Source organism: Pleurodeles waltl, chromosome 6 (assembly GCF_031143425.1).
Source record: "Pleurodeles waltl isolate 20211129_DDA chromosome 6, aPleWal1.hap1.20221129, whole genome shotgun sequence".
NCBI lineage: Eukaryota > Metazoa > Chordata > Amphibia > Caudata > Salamandridae > Pleurodeles > Pleurodeles waltl.
Genome location: NC_090445.1, coordinates 36,872,703 through 36,888,567, shown reverse-complemented (window position 1 = coordinate 36,888,567; position 15,865 = coordinate 36,872,703). Strand labels below are relative to the sequence as shown.

Here is a 15,865-nt window from a genome sequence, read left to right as displayed (position 1 = left end):
TGTAGGTATGGAATAGCTGAATTCAATTTCCTAACTATAACGTACCCTTTGTTTTTTTTTTCAGTGAACTTCTATGGATTTTTTAACATAAAGTAATTTTCAATACTATATGTTAATCCAACCACCCCTGCGCACCGCCTTCAGCCGTGCACAGCGAGTGTTAGCCGTATGGCCTGACTGCTCCCAGGCCCTGTAGCCTAAACCCCTATATCCACCCAACTCTTTGCCACTCACAGCCTTCGCCTGTGCACGGCGGGGGTTGGCCACAGGGACTGGCCATGTGCGGCTGGAGTTAGCCAGAGGGACTGTCACTCTTGATGTGAGAATAGGTGTGAGAGTGGGTGTGAAAGTGTCTGTATGGATGTGAGAGTGTCTGTCTGGATGTGAGAGTGGGTGTGATAGGGTCTATGTTGATGTGAGAGTGGGTGTGATGGTGTCTGTGTGGGTGTAAAGTGGATATAAGATGGTGTCTCTGGGTGTTACAGAGGTTGTGTAAGTGTCTGTGTGGGTCTGTGAGTCTGTCTGTGAGGGTCTGAGTGAGTGTGTCAATGTCTGAGTGGGTCTGTGAGTGGGTGCATGAGTCTCTGAGTGGGACTGTGAGTGGGTGCCTGAGCATCTGAGAGGGTCTGTGAGTGGATGAGTAAGTGTCTGAGTGGGTCTGTGAGTGGGTGTGTCTGTAAGTGTGTCTGTGAGTGAGTGCGTGAGTCTTTGAGTGGGTCTGTGAATGGGTGCATGAGTCTCTGAGTGAGTATGCCAGTGGGTGTGTGAATGTGTAAGTGGGTGTGTGTCTGAGTAGGTCTGTGAGTGGGTAAGTGAGTTTCTGAGTGGGCCTGTGAGTGGGTGTATGAGTGCCTGAGTGTCTGAGTGCGTCTGTGAGTGGGTGTGTGAGTGTCTATGTGGGTGTGTTAGTAGTCGTGTGCGTAACCTTACATGGCATTTTACCCAACAAAAGTCCACAGCTTTGTATGAAAAATGTACCTAAGCAGAGTTTTTTTCTGCCTCCATGGATAAAAGTCCGGTATGTATTCTACACTACAGCTGTGTAATGGAGCACAAGGAACTGTCACCAGTGACCTTGTGTGCGTTTTGGCAACATGATTGTGCCTGTTGCCTGTTTCTGTAGAATTATGTGATAACATGAATCCTCCTATAGAGAGGCCAACAAAGACTGCAAAGACGTAAATCTCCACCAAACCAGAGTCCTTCCTCTTATCTATATTAAGTGAGTGCTTCTTTGTTTTGTGGAGATGTCCTTATATTCCTCGGCATCAAGAACCCGCCACTAAAATCAATGGGAAATGCACGGGGTGGCCCTCTGGGGCATCCTTGTAGTCTTGCTGGCCTCTCTATATACGAGGATTAATGTAAATTCGGGAGAAAGATGCATGAGGATAATCACATTGCCATACACACACACAAGGTCGCTGAAGACATTTTCATCCATCCATAAGGCAGCTGTAGTGTGGAATATACACTGGAAATTTACCCAATGAGGTAGCACTTACGAACTTGGGTAGACATTTTGTGCAAAACTGTGGACTCTTGTTGGATAAACGAGAAGGTGAACTTTCGTTCTCGCCATAATGCTATTTTTTCAGAAATTAAACCTCAGCAGGAAGCACTTGCAAATATAAATGTTGCAGGTGCCTCAGTTGAAGCTCCACTTCTGGAATAGACAAATGATCTTAACTCCTGGGCTTGGCGAAGGGAAAGCAACTGCGTTTAATATGCAATTTCATATTAAAAAATTATCTGAAATCCTTCATAGAGGTGAATGCATCTTTGATCTACTGGAGTGCAATCTGTATGTGACTGTGACAAGATGGTTCTTTCTTGCCCTCTCCTGGGGCCCGGTGCAGCCCTCCTCCCCCAGGCAATTTCGGCCGTGGGGGACCACATTTCCCATGGCCCACATCTATTCAATAGGGGATGGGGGTCTGCACAGCACCCCCGGCTGATTCTGGCTTTAGTGACCCCGGGGACCCCAGGGCCCACATCTATTAAATGGGGGGGACTCTGCAGCCCAACCCCCCAGCCTATTTTGACCCTACAACTCCATCCCCAGGGCCCAGCTCTATGAAATTGAAGAGGGGGGCTGCGCGGCCATCTCCCGTGGCTATGCCATGTCTCCTGGACTGCGAAGGAAGCCTCAAGGCCCCTGTGGTCCAAGGCTGCTCCCTGCCTCTGGCGGGAGCCAGCACTGCTTTTGCACACAAGGAGCTGCTAAACATGCAGCACCCTGTCTGCAAAAGCAATCATTGCATCTCTTTCCCTGCCTGCATGTCTTTGACAGCTCTCCCCCACTGGAAGCAGGGTGTTTGCTCTGACTTGACAGGAGCTGTCAAGGCTCCCACCAAGTCAGGGCAAACAGTTATGTCATAGGGCTGGGCACCCTGGTACGTAGCAGGAGCCGGCCCTAGGGGTGGTGGTCCCCAGCGCCATTACTAGCTCCATCAGGGTGGCCTTGCAGCTCCTCCTCCAACATTTTAACTTAGCCCTGGGAAGGTGATTGTCCCCTGGGCCGGGGGTCCGTAGCGGACCCCTTCATCATGTTATATCAGCCCTGGGGTAGTGGCGGTCACCGAGGCTGCAGGGGGGCCGTGTGGGCCTCCCCCATTTTAAATAAAGATTTTGTCCCGGGGAGGTAGTTGGTCCCTGGGGTGCGGGGATGCATTTTTGCATCATAGCCCCAGGGAGGTGGTGGTCCCTGGGGCTAATAGAAGCCCTAGGAATGGGGCACATGTGTCCCCTTCCTTTCTCAACCCCCCCATTGACCTCATCCCACCCAGGGGAAAAAAAGATCGTGAAACCACCCTTATTAAAAAAAATCTTGGAAAAATCCACGGATCCAGATCCACAGATTTGTCAAATATTTGTTTTCAAAAAATGCTTTTTAGCCCTGGCGGGGTCTGTGAAGGACTCCTAGACCAATGCTAGGGGCTCAGGGTGCCCCTTCTCTGGCCTCTCTTCTTTTTAAAAAACTTTTTTGTGGGATTAGCCTGAAGTCGAGTCCCATGATGGCTGCCAACACTTCCTTGTCGAAGTGTTGGTAGCCAATCAGATATCTGCACGGGGACAGCTGGATCCGCAGAGTATCAGCGTCCCTAGATAACTATATTTTTTGCCCTTTAATATCTCTAAAAGGATTTACACTAAATTGCATAAAGCATGCTTTCTGGACCAAGAGCTAGCTTTCTGCCAGCCAAATTTGGTGTAATTCATTCCAGCAGTTTGGGCTGTAGTTGTGTTTAAAATCCCTATAGGAAAATGCATGGGGAAAACGTGTTTTGGGACCTGCCCTTTTACTAGGCCCCTGCTTGACGGATCACTCCGTAAATTTCAGGACAGCAGATGAACCCGCTGAAGTATGTGTTTAGAAACTTTTGTGAGGATTTGTCAAGCTGCGCCAAAGTTGTTGGCAAAACAAAAAAACAATCTTCCTATGGAAACTAACCATGACTACCTACTGGCGACTGCCAGTAGGTAATATAGATAGATAGATAGATAGATAGATAGATAGATAGATAGATAGATAGATAGATAGATAGATAGATAGATAGATTAAAAATATAGGGGCAGTCGCCACTAGGTAGTTATAATTAGAGCTAGTTTCAATAGACAAACCGTTTATTGACTTGTCTATATCTTTGGCGCTGCTTGACGAATCTTTATGAAATTAACCCAAACAATTTTACAGTCACGTCAGCTGCTGTCTGGAAAGTTTCAGGCTGATCCGTCAAGTGGGGGCTGAGAAAAAGGTGGGGGTCCAAAAAGGTGGGTTTCCTACGTTAATTCCCATAGGGATTTTGAACAGGTCTACAGCCCAAACCACTGGATATAATTACACCAAATCTGCCAGAAAGGTAGCTCTTGGTCCAGAAAGTGCCCTTTTCGCGATTTGGTGTAAATCCATTCAGTAGTTTTTTATTAATTAAAGAAAAAACAAATTTGTATGTATAAGGACCCGCCTGATCTCCTGATCTCGTGCTGAGATCTGATTCCCTGTCAACACTTCAACATTGAAGTGTTGGCAGCCTTCTTGGGACTCAACTTCAGCTGAGTTCCAGAAAAAAAAAGATTAAAAAAACAAAAGGGGCTAGGGTAGGGACACCTTGACCCCTTGGCTGTGGTGGTGAGGTCCCAAAGGGACAGCACCCAGAGAAAAATATCATTTAAAAAAAATAATTCTTCAGGATCTGCGGCAGATCCACCATTTATTTTTTTTAAAGTGTGGGCTCCTGTGTTTTTTGCACTGGAGCCCCAGGTGGACCAGGTACCGGGGGTATTCATATTTTCAATGCCCTGGAGTTTCAAACAAATGAAACCTCGGTGGTGCATGCCTCCCCACAGCCCTGGTGACCGCCACCTCCCCAGGGCTTCAAACAAATCAAACATGGGGAGCCACCGGCCCCCTGCAGCCCTGAACTCCACCACCTCCCCTGGGCATCAAACTAATGTAACGTGGGGTTGGCCACCCGCCCCCCCCCACAGCCCCAGGGACCGCTTGGGGTTGGCCACCCGGCCCCCCACAGCCCCAGGGACCGCTACCTTCCCGGGTCTTCAAATAAACCAAATGCGGGTGGGCCGCCCAGCCCCCCGCAGCCACATGGACCACCACCTCCCCCAGGCTTTGATAAAAGAATGAAGGAGGACTGCTGTGGACCCCCGAACCCAGGGACCACCACCTCCCTGGGGCCATTTCATGTTGGAGGGGGGCCATGCAGCGGGGAGACATTAATAGGAGGCTTGCTCCTGCAATGTCCCAGGGTGCCCACCTCTGGGACATAGCTGTTTGCTCTGACTTTGCAGGAGCTCCCATTAGGTCAGAGCAAACACTGCGCTTGCAGTGAAGCAGAACATTCAAACAGCTTTCCCTCTCTGCGAGAGGAGGTTTCCTCTGTTTCTCTGCCTACAAGATGCTGGCAGAGAAATAGAGAAAACATTGCCCTAAGAGAGAGGGGAGTGCTTTAGCAGCTTCCTCTCTGTGACAGTAATATCGGCTCCCACAGGAGGTGGGAAGCCAGCTGGGACTGTGGGGGCATTCAGGCTCCCCCGTGGTCCACAACATTGTGACTGGGTGCCCTGGGTGGCACCCAGGTCACATAGCTGGGCCCCAGGGGATGGGGTTCCCAGGGCTGAGATCAGAACTTGGGACTGGGCCAGGTGGCCCCCATTCTCAAAGAAATTGTATAGCTAGGCTGGGCCCTGGGAGATGGGGTCCTCAGGCCAAGATTGGCCCTGGGGAGGGGGCCACACAGCCCCAGGGATGGGGCGCCCAGGGCCAAAATCGACCCTGGGAAGGAGAGGCCATGTGGCCACCCTAACCCCCCAAAAATTAATAATTAGGCCTGGCCCCAGGAAATGGGGTCCCTGGTGCCGAGATCGGTCCTGGGGAGAGGGGCCGCATAATCCCCTTCCCACCCAAAAAAAAGTTAATAATTAGGCTGGGCCCCAAGGGAAGTGGTCCCCGGGCCAAAATCTGTCTGGAGAGGGAGGCATGTAGACCTGCTGCCAATTACGGCTGTGCTTGGCCAAAGGGATTGGCAGCAGGGCCTGGCTACAGGCCAGGCCCTGCGTCCAACATCCGCTGCGCACAGCTCACCCCTAAGGTATCTATAGCTTGCACCCTCGCCATGCACTGTTAATTACCCCACAAATTACAGCACTCAGGACATCTTTGATAACATCATTGAGACTATCAATGTAATATTTGCAGTAAAAGTTTTGACAAAAAAACTGTGCATGGTGGGGGCGTGAGTTATAGTTACCGTAGAGCACAAGTTATAGGTACTTGAGATAACTCTAACTATAGCAAGTGAATTTCTCTGGTTTTATATATATATATATATATATATATATATATATATATATATATATATATATATATATATATATATGCAAAAAATTTAAAAAAGTTAGCTTGGGTGGTATTTGACCAGTCGAAAGCTAGTGGTAAAAAGCTTTTGTAATTTTACAACTCGGCGAGGATGACACTGTGTCAAACCTATGCTTAAAGACTGTGCTGTACAAATGGCAAAATACTTTGCCCGATCTAGCTCGGCATGGATAGCACTGTGCTAATCCTATGCTTAAAAACTTTGCTAGATAAACAGACATTTGAGGTGAGCAAATCTATAGTGTCACTGGTGTTGAAGGGTGCTCCTTACTGGAGCTGCTCTCCATCTAAACTTGGGAACTACCCAGAGTTCTCTCTTCTTTTTTGCATAATTTATGCATCCCTCTAACCCTGAAAGGGCCTTGTTTTGACTTAAACTGGGTGCTCCCTTGTATCTTGACAAAGCTAAACCCCTCTGAAGAGCTTTAATGAGGGCAAAACATGTGTCAGGTGCTGCTTTACTCATTCCAGATTGGCTTGGAAAGTATTTGACCAGTCCAAAGCTCTAATACTGTGCCTGGAGTGGTAAATGGCTTTTATCATTTTACAGCACAGCGAGGATGACACTGTGTCAATCCTATGCTTAAAGATTTTTGCTGTACAAATGGCAAAAGATTTTGGGGGTCATTATGACCCTGGCGGTCGGTGGTAAAGCGGCAGTAAGAACGCAAACAGGCGGGCTAAAAAAAATTGAATTATGACCGCAATGGTTACCGCCCCGGTCATCCGCCACTTCTCCATTCCGACCGCCATGGCGGTGAAGACCGCTGGGCTGGAGATTGCGGTCTCCAGCCCGACGGTTGTCACTAGATCGCCGAGGGTATCAGGACCTTGCATACCGCCATGGATCTCGGGTGGTTGGGAACCACCATGAGATCCATGGCGGTAGGCACTATCAGTGCCAGGGAATTCCTTCCCTGGCACTGATAGGGGTCTCCCCCACCCCCTGCTACACCCCACGAATCCTCCCCCCACACAACCCCACCCCCCTGCCACCCACCAAAGGTGGCACAACCCCCCTCCCCACCCCGACCCCGAACATGCACATATACACACACCCCTACACGCACACACACCCAACATGCACATATACACACCCCTACACGCACACATACACCCCGCCAACACATACCCGCACACATACAAACAGACATGCACACCGTCCGACCCGCACACAATTCCCATACACACAGCACCCCCCGCATGCATACACTCACTCACTCACTCACCCCCTCTACACTCTCACACGCACACCCCCATGCACGCACACAACACACAACACCCCCCCACCCCCTTCCTTAACGGACAATCAACTTACCTTGTCCGTTGATCCTCCGGGAGGGGACGGGATCCATGGGGGCAGCTCCGCCACCAGAACACCGTCACCAGAACACTGCCACACCGAATCATGGGACGTGATTCAGTGGGCGGTGTTCTGTTGACGTGGCGGTGGAGGCTGAGCAACCTCCACTTTCCCGCCGTCTGCCAGTATGGCTGCTGGTGGCTTTCTGTACGAAAAAGGACGGCGGCTTGCCAGCGGTCATAATACGCAGCGCGGAAGATCGCCACCACTGGCGGTCTTCAGCACGGCGGTACCTCGGCGGTCTTGCGAAAAGACCGCGAGGTCGTAATGACCCCCTTTGTCCTTGTCTATCTCGGCGTGGATAGTACTGTATTGATACTGCGTTTAAAAACTTTGCTAGATAAACAGACATTTGAGGTGAGCAAATCTGGAGTGTCGCTGGTGTTGCAGGGTGCCTCTTACTGGAGCTGCTCTCCACCTAAACTTGGGAACTACCCAGAGTTCCCTCTACTTTCTTGCATAATGTATGCTTCACTGTAACCATGAAAGGGCCTTGTTTTGATATATATATATATATGAAATTTACTTATACAGTATGTATGCACATGACACCTGGTAAGGTTGTATTGGCTGGAGAGAACCCCTCTATACAGTATAAATAACCATATCTGCACACAAGCAGTCATATTTAATATGGTCTGATGTGCACAGTTATTGTGTTGGGGGGGAGTATGCAACTTTTGTCTTGACATTCTTTAGAGCTGTAGTAGCAGGCATATACTTCTACATTTGCACCTATATGCTCATAGAAGCAGCAATTATCACATTGACTGATGTACGCATCTCTTGTGGTGTAAAATACATTTTCTCCTTATATTAATGTATCTGCTTTTAACAGGGAGCATAGTTCACTGTACTGTAATACTTATCTGATAAATATACACGTGTATCCAGGTTTTTCTTAGCTTAGTAGAAGTAAATAATACCTGGATACAGAAAGATAAACCTGAAGGTAGATAAAATTGACAAGCAGCAGATATGCAGATGGCTAGCTAGATAGGTGTAGGTATGGGGATAGACAGGAAAACAGATGGACCGACAGATAGCACATTACAATAAAAACAGATTGAGTGTTAAATTAACCCATCTTCTATGTCAGTGGTTCCCAAACAGTGGTCCCGGGACCCCTAGGGATCCGGGAAGCCTCCTCAGGGGGTCCGCAACTGCTTGGAAAATTAAATAAAATTAACAAATTAGGTCCCCAGCTTTCAGTACTGACTCAGTGGGGGTGGGGGGGAGCGTCTCCTGATTCCAATAATTAATCAATGGGGGTCCCCAGGATCCAGTAATGATAACGTGGGGGTCCCCATCAGTCAAAAGGTTGGGAACCACTGTTCTATATAGCTATAAAGCTCCTTCAGCTCTATCTTTATTGCCGTCTGCTGGCCCTTTCTGTGTAATGCAAGACACTCAAGTGCAAACGACAGGCAGCCCATGTCTAAGCAGTGAATTAATGCAGCCAGGCTATTACTGTACCTTCAGTGCTGTGGCCGCTAGGGGCGCTATTTTTCTCGAAGGAGGAGTTTGGATGTCCTAAAAGAGAAACCAGTGTGAGACGAAGGAGCACCATTTACATTTAATGCACAATCATGGATCTTTATGGTGAATCTCATGTGAATAAGTGTTTGTGCATTTATGATATTTACTATTCTTTTTTACTTTTTATCTAGCATTAATCAGCAGTATTGCAGTATTATCAATGCTAACGTGTCACTTAATAAAGACTTGCAGTTTATTTGAGCAGGCACAGTGTTATTATTAGCTCACTTTCAAGTTACCATTATAAATCATTGCTTCTTAACAATATACATATCTATGCAATATATACATTACACACACATATAGCCAAATATAAAAGAAAGATGTAAAATTTCTTAACAAGAATCATTCCATAAACTTCAGGTCTTCCTGCAGCATCAGAGCTGTAGCAGTTTTTATATGAAATCCTTACACTAACTACTCAGTAGACTTTGCCATTTATTTCCAAGCATTTGTGATGTCAAGAGTACCGGTGGGCGTAACGGGCATAGTTGGGGATGGGGTCCTCAGGCCAAGATTGGCCCTGAGGAGGGGGGCCACACAGTCCCAGGAATGGGGTCCCCAGGGCCAAAATCGACCCTGGGAAGGGGAGGCCATGTGGCCACCCTCACCCCCCAAAAAATTAATAATTAGACCTGGCCCAAGGGATGTGGTCCCCGGGGCCAAAATCGGTCAGGAGAGGGAGGCATGTAGACCTGCTGGCAATTACAGCTGTGCTTGGCCAAAGGGATTGGCCGCAGGGCCTGGCTACAGGCCAGGCCCTGCGTCCAACATCCGCTGCGCACAGTTCACCCCTAAGCTATCTATAGCTTGCACCCTCGCCATACACTGTTAATTACCCCACAAATTACAACACTCAGGACATCTTTGATAACATCATTGAGAATATCAATGTAATATTTGCAGTAAAAGTTTTGACAAAAAAACTGTGCATGGCGGGGGAGTGTGTTATAGTTACCTTAAGGTTCGAGTTATTGTTACTTGAGATAACTCTAACTATAGCAAGTGAATTTCTATGGTTTTAATCTTGAATGAGATTTAAGTTTCAGAACAACGAAGGTGCAGATTTCACACTTTTGATCCTGTGAACAAGGGCTGTGATGGCCCGAAACGCGTCAGGAAGAGACAGAATGCTCCCTTTGTTACAAGTCGGATTTAAGCTGTAAATAAATAATTACCTGTCTGTGAGTGCGTTTTCGCTTAGAGGGCAAAATCTGAAAGGATATATTCTGGCAGCCCAGCCAGGAAGACTGCACCGCCATAGTGATGTGATTTATGGGCCTGCTCGGTTTTTGGAAGTTGAGATAAACCGGACTGCAGGACAACAGGTACAGCAATGGAAAAAATGTTTTGCATCTGACTTTTAAAATTGGGAAACCCATGGCAGGGTTTTAACTGTGTGTAAATTAAGTGTGACCTAGGCACATCCACTAGAGGGAAATGACTAAGGCGGTCATTCTGACCGCGGCGGGCAGCGGTAGCCGCCCGCCATGCGGTCACCGCCATTTGGCCGCTCCGCGGTCAAAAGACCGCGGAGGCCATTCTGGCTTTCCCGCTGGGCCGCCGGGCGCCCGCCAAAAGAGCGCCCGCCGGCCCAGCGGGAAAGGCCCTGCAACACAGAGGCCGGCTCCGAATGGAGCCGGCGGTGTTGCAGGGGTGCGACGGGTGCAGTTGCACCCGTCGCGATTTTCACTGTCTGCTATGCAGACAGTGAAAATCATGCTGGGGCCCTGTTAGGGGGCCCCTGCACTGCCCATGCCAGTGGCATGGGCAGTGCAGGGGCCCCCAGGGGCCCCACGACACCCGTTCCCGCCATCCTGTTCCTGTCGGTCAAAACCACCAGAAACAGGCTGGCGGGAAGGGGGTCGGAATCCGCAGCGCCGCCATGGAGGTTCAGCCCTGCCAGGGGTATTCCGGTGGGAAACCGCCGGATCCCCTTTTCTGACCGCGGCTTTACCGCTGCGGTCAGAATGGGCAATGAAGCACCGCCAGCCTGTTGGCGGTGCTTCTGTTGCCCGCGGCCCTGGCGGTTTAGGACCGCCAGGGTCAGAATGAGGGCCTAAGTTGCTGAACTCGGACTCCCAGCATGCATATTCAATGACTCATTGAGAGGCTCACCGGAGAGCAATAATCGTAATTTGCATGAGATTTAAGTTTCAGAACAACGAAGGTGCAGATTTCACACTTTTGATCCTGTGAACAAGGGCTGTGATGGCCCGAAACGCGCCAGGAAGAGACAGAATGCTCCCTTTGTTACAAGTCGGATTTAAGCTGTAAAGAAATAATTACCTGTCTGTGAGTGCGTTTTCGCTTCGAGGGCAAAATCTGAAAGGAAATATATATATATATATATATATGCAAAAAAGTTAACAAGTGGGCTTGGATGGCATTTGACCAGTCCAAAGCTAGTGGTAAAAAGCTTTTGTAATTTTACAGCTCGGCGAGGATGACACTGTGTCAAACCTATGCTTAAAGACTTTGCTGTACAAATGGTGTAAGGAAATGCCTCCTTGGCATGGTTGCCCCCTGACTTTTTGCCTTTGCTGATGCTATGTTTACAATTGAAAGTGTGCTGAGGCCTGCTAACCAGGCCCCAGCACCAGTGTTCTTTCCCTAACCTGTACTTTTGTATCCACAATTGGCAGACCCTGGCATCCAGATAAGTCCCTTGTAACTGGTACTTCTAGTACCAAGGACCCTGATGCCAAGGAAGGTCTCTAAGGGCTGCAGCATGTCTTATGCCACCCTGGAGACCTCTCACTCAGCACAGACACACTGCTTGCCAGCTTGTGTGTGCTAGTGAGAACAAAACGAGCAAGTCGACATGGCACTCCCCTCAGGGTGCCATGCCAGCCTCTCACTGCCTATGTAAGTATAGGTCAGTCACCCCTCTAGCAGGCCTTACAGCCCTAAGGCAGGGTGCACTATACCATAGGTGAGGGTACCAGTGCAAGAGCATGGTACCCCTACAGTGTCTAAACAAAACCTTAGACATTGTAAGTGCAGGGTAGCCATAAGAGTATATGGTCTGGGAGTTTGTCAAACACGAACTCCACAGCACCATAATGGCTACACTGAAAACTGGGAAGTTTGGTATCAAACTTCTCAGCACAATAAATGCACACTGATGCCAGTGTACATTTTATTGCAAAATACACCCCAGAGGGCACCTTAGAGGTGCCCCCTGAAACTTAACCGACTGTCTGTGTAGGCTGACTAGTTCCAGCAGCATGCCACACTAGAGACATGTTGCTGGCCCCATGGGGAGAGTGCCTTTGTCACTCTGAGGCCAGTAACAAAGCCTGCACTGGGTGGAGATGCTAACACCTCCCCCTGGCAGGAGCTGTAACACCTGGCGGTGAGCCTCAAAGGCTCACCCCTTTGTCACAGCCCAGCAGGGCACTCCAGCTTAGTGGAGTTGCCCGCCCCCTCCGGCCACGGCCCCCACTTTTGGCGGCAAGGCTGGAGGGAACAAAGAAAGCAACAAGGAGGAGTCACTGGCCAGTCAGGACAGCCCCTAAGGTGTCCTGAGCTGAGGTGACTCTAACTTTTATAAATCCTCCATCTTGCAGATGGAGGATTCCCCCAATAGGGTTAGGATTGTGACCCCCTCCCCTTGGGAGGAGGCACAAAGAGGGTGTACCCACCCTCAGGGCTAGTAGCCATTGGCTACTAACCCCCCAGACCTAAACACGCCCTTAAATTTAGTATTCAAGGGCTACCCTGAACCCTAGAAAATTAGATTCCTGCAACAACAAGAAGAAGGACTGCCTAGCTGAAAACCCCTGCAGAGGAAGACCAGAAGACAACAACTGCCTTGGCTCCAGAAACTCACCGGCCTGTCTCCTGCCTTCCAAAGAACTCTGCTCCAGCGACGCCTTCCAAAGGGACCAGCGACCTCTGAATCCTCTGAGGACTGCCCTGCTTCGACGACGACAAGAAACTCCCGAGGACAGCGGACCTGCTCCAAAAAGACTGCAACTTTATCCAAAGGAGCAGCTTTAAAGAACCCTGCAATCTCCCCGCAAGAAGCGTGAGACTTGCAACACTACACCCGGCGACCCCGACTCGGCTGGTGGAGAACCAACACCTCAGGGAGGACCCCCGGACTACTCTACGACTGTGAGTACCAAAACCTGTCCCCCCTGAGCCCCCACAGCGCCGCCTGCAGAGGGAATCCCGAGGCTTCCCCTGACCGCGACTCTCTGAAACCTAAGTCCCGACGCCTGGAAAAGACCCTGCACCCGCAGCCCCCAGGACCTGAAGGACCGGACTTTCACTGCAGAAGTGACCCCCAGGAGTCCCTCTCCCCTGCCCAAGTGGAGGTTTCCCCGAGGAAGCCCCCCCTTGCCTGCCTGCAGCGCTGAAGCGATCCCTTGATCTCTCATTGACTTCCATTGCGAACCCGACGCTTGTTCTAACACTGCACCCGGCCGCCCCCGCGCCGCTGAGGGTGAAATTTCTGTGTGGGCTTGTGTCCCCCCCCGGTGCCCTACAAAACCCCCCTGGTCTGCCCTCCGAAGACGCGGGTACTTACCTGCTGGCAGACTGGAACCGGGGCACCCCCTTCTCTCCATTGAAGCCTATGCTTTTTGGGCACCACTTTGAACTCTGCACCTGACCGGCCCTGAGCTGCTGGTGTGGTAACTTTGGGGTTGCTCTGAACCCCCAACGGTGGGCTACCTTGGACCAAGAACTGAACCCTGTAAGTGTCTTACTTACCTGGTAAAACTAACAACAACTTACCTCCCCCAGGAACTGTGAAAATTGCACTGTGTCCACTTTTAAAATAGCTATTTGTGAATAACTTGAAAAGTATACATGCAATTGAAATGATTCAAAGTCCCTAATGTACTTACCTGCAATACCTTTCAAACAAGATATTACATGTTAAATTTGAACCTGTGGTTCTTAAAATAAACTAAGAAAAGATATTTTTCTATACAAAACCTATTGGCTGGATTTGTCTCTGAGTGTGTGTACCTCATTTATTGTCTATGTGTATGTACAACAAATGCTTAACACTACTCCTTGGATAAGCCTACTGCTCGACCACACTACCACAAAATAGAGCATTAGTATTATCTCTTTTTACCACTATTTTACCTCTAAGGGGAACCCTTGGACTCTGTGCATGCTATTCCTTACTTTGAAATAGCACATACAGAGCCAACTTCCTACATTGGTGGATCAGCGGTGGGGTACAAGACTTTGCATTTGCTGGACTACTCAGCCAATACCTGATCACACGACAAATTCCAAAATTGTCATTAGAAATTGATTTTTGCAATTTGAAAAGTTTTCTAAATTCTTAAAAGACCTGCTAGGGCCTTGTGTTAGATCCTGTTTAGCATTTCTTTTAGAGTTTAAAAGTTTGTAAAAGTTTGAATTAGATTCTAGAACCAGTTGTAGATTCTTAAAAAGTATTCCAACTTTTAGAAGCAAAATGTCTAGCACAGATGTGGCTGTGGTGGAACTCGACACCACACCTTACCTCCATCTACAGATGAGAGAGCTAAGGTCACTCTGTAAACTAAAGAAAATAGCAATGGGCCCCAAACCTACCAAAGTACAGCTCCAGGAGCTTTTGGCAGAGTTTGAAAAGGCCAACCCCTCTGAGGGTGGCAACTCAGAGGATGAAGATAGTGACTTGGAGGGAAATTCCCCCCCCTCCAGTCCTACTTAGGGAGAGCAGGGCTTCTCCAGCCCTGACTCCACAAATAATAGTCAGAGATGCTGGTTCCCTCACAGGAGGGACCAACAACTCTGAAATCTCTGAGGATAACCCCAGTGAAGAGGACATCCAGTTAGCCAGGATGGCCAAAAGATTGGCTTTGGAAAGACAGATCCTAGCCATAGAGAGGGAAAGACAAGAGATGGGCCTAGGACCCATCAATGGTGGCAGCAACATAAATAGGGTCAGAGATTCTCCTGACATGTTGAAAATCCCTAAAGGGATTGTAACTAAATATGAAGATGGTGATGACATCACCAAATGGTTCACAGCTTTTGAGACGGCTTGTGTAACCAGAAAAGTGAACAGATCTCACTGGGGTGCTCTCCTTTGGGAAATGTTCACAGGAAAGTGTAGGGATAGACTCCTCACACTCTCTGGAAAAGATGCAGAATCTTATGACCTCATGAAGGGTACCCTGATTGAGGGCTTTGGATTCTCCACTGAGGAGTATAGGATTAGATTCAGGGGGGCTCAAAAATCCTCGAGCCAGACCTGGGTTGACTTTGTAGACTACTCAGTAAAAACACTAGATGGTTGGATTCAAGGCAGTGGTGTAAGTAATTATGATGGGCTGTACAATTTATTTGTGAAAGAACACCTGTTAAGTAATTGTTTCAATGATAAACTGCATCAGCATCTGGTAGACCTAGGACCAATTTCTCCCCAAGAATTGGGAAAGAAGGCGGACCATTGGGTCAAGACAAGGGTGTCCAAAACTTCCACAGGGGGTGACCAAAAGAAAGGGGTCACAAAACCTCCCCAGGGGAAAGGTGGTGAGACAGCCAAAAATAAAAATAGTAAAGAGTCTTCTACAGGCCCCCAAAAACCTGCACAGGAGGGTGGGCCCAGAGCCTCTTCACAAAACAATCCTGGGTACAAGGGTAAAAACTTTGATCCCAAAAAGGCCTGGTGTCGAAACTGTAGTCAGTCTGGACACCAAACTGGAGACAAGGCCTGTCCCAAGAAAAGTTCCACTCCAAACTCCAATCCAGGTAACACTGGAATGGCTAGTCTCCAAGTGGGATCAACAGTGTGCCCAGAGCAAATCAGGGTCCACACTGAAGCTACTCTAGTCTCTGAGGGTGGGGTGGATTTAGCCACACTAGCTGCCTGGCCGCCTAACATGCAAAAATACAGGCAGCAGCTCTTTATTAATGGGACAAGTGTAGAGGGCCTGAGGGATACAGGTGCCAGTGTCACCATGGTGACAGAGAAACTGGTTTCCCCTGGCCAATACCTGACTGGAAAAACTTATACAGTCACCAATGCTGACAATCAAACTAAAGCACATCCCATGGCAATGGTAACTTTAGAATGGGGAGGGGTCAAT

At 48.8% G+C, this 15,865-nt stretch overlaps 1 protein-coding gene across 4 annotated transcripts in view; it reads right to left on the bottom strand.

Annotated features, from left to right (window-relative positions):
• Positions 1 to 15,865, bottom strand: part of LOC138299119 (uncharacterized) — a 336,990-nt gene that overhangs the window by 208,554 nt on the left and 112,571 nt on the right. For 3 of the 4 annotated variants that reach the window (XM_069237158.1, XM_069237159.1, XM_069237161.1), the window contains exon 2: positions 8,736 to 8,792. The exons of the other annotated variant lie outside the window; for it this stretch is intronic. In XM_069237158.1, coding sequence (XP_069093259.1) covers positions 8,736 to 8,792 — 57 coding nt within the window. The remainder of the gene's footprint in view (positions 1 to 8,735; positions 8,793 to 15,865) is intronic. 4 annotated transcript variants of the gene reach the window in all.